At 40.0% G+C, this 6,522-nt stretch overlaps 1 protein-coding gene across 2 annotated transcripts in view; it reads left to right on the forward strand.

The window, feature by feature from the left end:
• SEC31A (SEC31 homolog A, COPII coat complex component) overlaps positions 1–3,303 on the forward strand; it is a 49,331-nt gene extending 46,028 nt beyond the window's left edge. For both annotated transcript variants that reach the window (XM_018570978.1, XM_018570979.1), the window contains 2 exons: positions 1,214–1,285; positions 2,758–3,303. In XM_018570978.1, coding sequence (XP_018426480.1) covers positions 1,214–1,285; positions 2,758–2,937 — 252 coding nt within the window. In that variant the 3' untranslated portion in view covers positions 2,938–3,303. The remainder of the gene's footprint in view (positions 1–1,213; positions 1,286–2,757) is intronic.
• The last annotated feature ends 3,219 nt before the right edge of the window (positions 3,304–6,522 follow it).

A 6,522-nucleotide genomic window follows, 5' to 3' on the forward strand; every position in this document is an offset into this window, starting at 1 on the left:
AGTGACTCTCGCCTGCTTACAGCCATTTCTGTTCCAAAGGGCTCCCAGCCACTTTGCTCTTTTTCTTTTTTTTTTTTTTTAATCCAAAATCCAGACCTGCTTTGATTTGACATGCTGAGTAGTGACTATATACAAGTCCTAATTATATTTTTTTTATTCTGTGGCAACTTCATAAATGGGTCATATTTTCAAATTTAAATTTGGGTTTTGTTGCGTGGTCTGTTTAGAATAGATACACACTGTGCCTAACTTTTTTTTTTTTAGTACAGTAAATAGTGTCAGACGGCTATCTAATATCTTATTGTACCTATTCCTTTATGCTGATTGACAGTGAAATACTATTTTTTTTTTTTTTAAATTAGCATGCTATCATGGCTGTTTGCACCTTATTGGATAACTGTATATGGATTAAGATTGTTGTCTTTATACAGTATATCCTATTTTTTTTTTTTTATTTTGTGTTTTTGATCTGATTTTTAAAGCCCAATTGAAGTCCCACACATTTTTCTCTTTAGTGTCCTCTACCCTTGTCAGCATTTGTGACTAATTTTTGCTACTAAAAGCCTTAAAACCCTTTTCTCTCCGTGAAAATGCTGCTTCCAGTTCTGCAGTGCTTTATGCTGGCAGAACTGAGCAACAGCCACACTCCTTAGCACAAGTGTCCTCACGCAGACATGTATTGCAGAGAAGGGGAGAGGTTTGTGTGACCAGGTTTGTTACTGAGTGCAGGAGGTCTAACTGTGGTGCCTATTGGACTGAACAGGCCCTGCTTAGACCCTTTGAAATTCTGACTGCGTATTTATTTCTGTGACTATAAGTTGGCTTTAAAACCATTTTCTGTAAAGAATATTGTAAAGATTGCACTATTCAAAGTTTAAGCAACATGTAGACATAGAATATTAATAAACCTGACAACTGTAGTATTTTATGGCACATGTATTCTGCAATCTTCAAAAAACAATTGCATTTAATTCTGTTTGTTTGCTTTACTTGGTTAACTGAAATGTTAGCGTATTTTCATGCCCTTGTACATTAATTAGAAGGATTTATGAGCCATTTGCAGCTTCTGCCATGTCCTTTATAGATTTTGGGTAAATCACAGTGGCACCCAAGGTCAGAAATGTCTTCTGAACTTACGGTTGTATCGATTTCAATCTTGGATCCCACTCTTCTATCTTTATACAAGTGTTAATATATTTTTATTCATTTCAAGCAAACTAAAAGGAAGTTGGATGATGCAAATAAGAGGCTGGAATCTCTATATGACAAGCTCAGAGAACAAACCGTAAGTCTGTGTTTTTCTGTATGGATGGTTTAAGCATCATGATCTGTGAAGTCCCTTAAAAAGTGACACTGTCATTCTTTCTACAAATATACTTGATAGTTTACTATAATAACGTTTCCTTGTGTTGTGTAGTTAGAAACACAGTAGCTTGTATGCAGTCTGTTTTCCACCAGGTATCCAGGTGATTGCTCCCTTTTGCCCATGTGCATGTGTACATGAGCTTCCTAGCTGTACTCGGCCAATGTATGTCACAATAACTAATGTAGTGAAGAAATTTGCTCATTATGAGCTCATTAAGCAGGCACCCATATCCCATTCCCCTTTTCACCAGTGTGCAGTAGGTCCTCCGTTTGCCCCATGTCAGATATAAGGTAAACTCCAGGTACATATACAAAACCAGATCATGAATCATTTTTTTAATGACTTCAATAACTAGTCTAAATACCTGAATATGACCTGATAATGCCTCCTGTAGTACTCAAGGGAATAACATCATTAGCAGACAACTGAGAATTACCTCATTGGTGTGCTGCTTCTTCTTCACTGTCTAATGACAATCTAGAGCTTTGTTGGTGACCAAGCTGTATTGCTTAACTGCAGTAGGGAAAATACTGTCTGGATCAAGACTAGATGAACACGACAAATCCTTTTGACAGGTGGTACCTTTTCATATATACAGTATGTGTTGCAGCAGTGTATTTTGTTGTTTGCCTGGGCATGATGATGAAATAGTGGCTTTGTGTCTGATTTTAGTATCATTATTATTATTATTCAGGATTTATATAGTGCCAACAGTTTGCGCAGCGCTTTGTAATACAATTACAATATAGAAGAGCTTACAATCTCGTAGGAGGGTCAAGTGATGCAAAAGATAATAATTGTGTGGGATGAGCTATTGGAAGAAGTAAAAGGACAGTTAATATGTGGAGGTGGGATTGGCTTTCCTGTGAGCTCAGTTTTCTAGGACCACCTCGAGGTGGTTTTGAGTAGGAGATTGGGTTGGGGTGGGACAGATTGGGATAGGAGGTTCCAGAGGATGAGAGAGGCTCTGTAGAAGTCCTGGAGGTAAGCATAAGAAGGAGGTGAGCTAGAGAGCAGAAGGTCTTGAGAGAAGCGGAGAAGGTGGCTTGAGTGATCTTTTGAGATGAGGTTAGTGATGTAGGTTGAGGCAGAGTTTGCAGACTGCTTTGCATGTTATTGTTAGTGTACTGAATTTTATTTGTTGGGCAAGCGGGAGCCAGTAGATGAATTTGCAGAGTAGATCGGCTGACACTGAACAGATTGGTAAGGGGGATGAGGTAGTATAAACACTAGAGTTGATTCATAATTACAGGGTTCTAAGGAATTAGCTCTTCTGCAGTTGATCATTTGGACTTCTCAGGAATCATCGTTGTATCCTTGCAATTTTATGTATAGCTTTTTAATATTTTCTGTATTACTTCTGGTTTAACCAATGGCTTTCTCTTTCACAGCTATCCCCTGCAATAATTGCAGGTTTGCACAGTATTGCCAGAAGTATTGAGTCCCGCAACTACACGGAGGGGCTCAACATCCATACCCACATAGTGGGCACCAGTAATTTCAGCGAGACGTCTGCCTTTATGCCAGTACTCAAGGTAGTCCTTACCCAGGCCAATAAGCTCGGAGTGTGATTTTTCTCCTCTCAAAAGACTTCAGCGTTTTCTTAAGTCAAACCAAGCTTCTGCACCTTGTAATAGTTGACGGACCAAGGACTAGCATGTTTTTAAAAGTGTCAGAACTCAAACCTCAGTGACTCCTGAAGATTGTCATTCACCTTTTTATTATTTTCTATGCGAGGAGTTTTTTTGTTTTTTTCACACCGTGATATTTCTCCAAGCTTTATAATATTTGAGGGATTACTCAAAGCATGACGCTCTATTCAGAATTCTAGAAATGTGCTATCTAATATCTGAGCAGAGCTTTTTTTAATTTAATGGTTCACATTTCAGAAAAATTTGGTTGCCAAATGATGTCATCTACAATAAAGTTTGTGATCCATATCAAATCTTAAATGTCGTTACTGTCATTTTTATTTTGCTTGTTTACTGGATGTTGAATTTCACTCAATCTATGCATATCATAGTTTTCATCACTTGTTATTAAGGCAAACACAGTGATCTTTGAATCTGTAAGGAGAATGTTTCTACACTTTGAATTCTGTTTTGGATGCAAATGTAATCCACCTAAAGTGACACTAAACTCGGGTATTAAACCTTAAAAATGCGCCCCAGTACCATAATAAAAATGTATCTTATTTGTGCGTAACTCGGCTGTAGATCATCAAATCATCTCTGAACTGTTTCTGACACTGTCCTTCCTTCTGGAGGGTGGCTACGTTTGTTCCCCATGGTCCCTGTGTGTTTTGTAGCCACCGAGCCAAGCTCACTCCCATTACAAACTACAACCTCCAATACAAATTGGCAAACCAAACGTGAGCTTGTAGTGCATCACCAGAGCGAGCTTGGAGGGTGGCTACTTTACAACACAAACAGGGACAAAAGTAGCCACCCTCCAGAAGGAAGGACAGTGTCAGCATGAATTCAGAGGTGATTTGAGGATCTACAGCTGAGTGATACACAAATAAGATACATTTTAGTTATTAGTTAAGGTACCTGAATGCGTTTTTTAAGATTTAACTCCTGAGTTTAGCATCACTTTAAAGAAGATCTACATGGAGCACTATTTTATGTAAACTTAATCCTGTTATATTAGAAAACTAAAATAATTTCTATGTCGACAAACATGGTGGTGTCCTCACACATTCATTCACATGTACAAGGGTTTACATTTTGTTCTTGTGTGTGGCCATGTTTCCCCAATATGTCATAGCTGCTTATAGTTTAGCACCTATGACGACATATTAGCTACTCTTAAACATGTTGTTAGTCAGCATGATATAATGAAGGATGAGCATAGGCAGAGCATTTTTTAAGGTACACATTATGATGTCACAATATATTTATGCCAGGAGGTTTCTTAGAAACCTGAAATGTAATTTTATTTAGGTAGCGTTAGCTTCCAATGTAAGTGATTTATGATGGTTTTCTGTACTTGATTCCCTTCAAACTACAAGCGGAAGCTGCTATTTTATTATCAAAATCATTAAATAGCCAAATCTAAAAGAGAACTGTGCCTGCGTTGAAATCCCTGTGCAACTGCAGACATGTCACAAACTCTGACCCGCGGCATGTCTGTGCATGTGCGACACTGAAATCGTGCAATACTGCACCCCACTACCTCCTGAGTTATGACATAGACATTACAGGAGGCAATGTGTGGGCAATTACATCATCTTCTTGTAAAAGTGGGAAATTACCACCTTACTCCTATCCTATCCTGGGATACATATGTATCCTCTTTCCTTTTCCTTTTGAATCTAGTTCATTGTAACAGTTTTCTGAGTTCGAGTGATCTTTCTATTGATCACTTTTTTAAAAAAATTTGACCTCCGCTGGACTTCCTCTGTTAAGTGAATCCTCATGTGCACTGCTGTTCCTCATTTTTAAATGGTGGGGGTCCGATTACAAGAAAATAGCTACATTTATTAATCCTGTACTTTTTTGGAAGGTCAGCAGACAGTGCACTCTGTTAACTGGCAGAGTTCCCCTCAGTGGCATAGTGCAAGTCCGGAAGCCTTCATGGGACCAAGTTATCTGGAAGATAGCTCTTCTTCCTACTCTCTCAGACTAATTGTTCCTAGTACTAGTATGCGGATTTCGACTATGAGGATGATTTTTCCATTTACAGGAGTACTTTTCCTGATTCCTAGATGCATGTATTTATTGGTCAGGTAGACTGAAGGGTGGCTACCATACCACTGTAAACACATTGGGTGTGAGTTGGAAGGATTTTTCTCTCCCGTTCATTGAAGGACACAGGCAACAGATCGTAGATCCTGAATGGTAGGGTAATATCGCCACCTGCAGGAGAAGGACACTAGGCACAAAACTAAAGACCAATTACAGCCTAGGGGCGGCCCCTGCCGGTGGCCACACCCCCCACCTGCTGACAAGTCTCCAGTTTTTTGCCTAGCGTCAGGTGTAAGGAGCTAAAAAATTTCTTCCGTTTGACTGGATTTTCTTCTAGCAAGTGTCCCCAGGGCGACAGGCTGGATGACTGTAGATCCTTGTAAGGCGCTGGTCCGCCCTGTCAGGGAGTCCCTGAAAATTGAGGATGTTGCCAGCACTTCCACGCTGCCGCATGAGCAGTTTGGGATGCATAAGAGCAGGCGTTCCGCCGAGGTGTTTCCTTACATCTCCTTTTTTGATAAATTAATTTATAAGGAGTGGAAGCGGCCTTTCAAGTCCTTTGGGCTGTGGCGCTTTTGCGGTCCCTGTACTCTGTCTCGGGCGCTCTCATGCGTCCGGTCTTGGCTTCGGCCTTGGTCTCTCAGACTCGGACCCGCCCTCTTTATGGGGTGTACACTCCTAACTGCTTGTTACTAAACTGGAGACTTGTCAGCAGGTGGGGGGTTTGGCCACCGGCAGGGGCCGCCCCTAGGCTGTAATTGGTCTTTAGTTTTGTGCCTAGCGTCCTTCTCCTGCAGGTGGCGATATTACCCTACCATTCAGGATCTACGATCTGTTGCCTGTGTCCTTCAATGAACGGAGAGAAAAGGATTTTACGGTGAGTACAAAAATCCTATTTTTCTACTCCTTCTAATACAAATGTTCTTGCATGCCTTGTGGGTTACAATATATCCTCCTTCCTACCTACCATTTAATATAGGTGCTGCAGATCTTGCCTTTTCCTTTGAAGAATTTTAGGATTACTACCCTTCCATTTTCCACTAATAATTTCTCCCTCTCTACATGTGGTGCTAAGTGGGCTAGCCTATTTATGTTTATTTCTTGAGAGAGTACTTCTCAATCAGGTACATCCTTCATAATATGTCATTCCCTCTCCCTGAACACAAGGGTTTAGGGTGGTCCATGTATGCCTCCAGATGTTAGCTGGTTAGTCTTCTTATTTAAATATACCTCATCTATTAAGCCTTCCTTTTCCTAAAGTGAAAAGTTAAGTGTTACACTTAATTCTCCAGATGTTAATTGGTTGGTCTTTTGATTTGGGCATACCTTATCCGTCCAACCTTCCTTTTCCTGCAGTTTAGGGTTAGGTATCCTAGCTTTCGTCCTTTGTTTCAGTGCATATCCTTTTTATTAACCCCTTTGGTTTTTTTTTTTTTTTTTTCACCTTTTTCTTATGTTGCATGTTTG

Source organism: Nanorana parkeri, unplaced genomic scaffold, assembly GCF_000935625.1.
Source record: "Nanorana parkeri isolate BGI_ZX_2015 unplaced genomic scaffold, ASM93562v1 scaffold1645, whole genome shotgun sequence".
NCBI lineage: Eukaryota > Metazoa > Chordata > Amphibia > Anura > Dicroglossidae > Nanorana > Nanorana parkeri.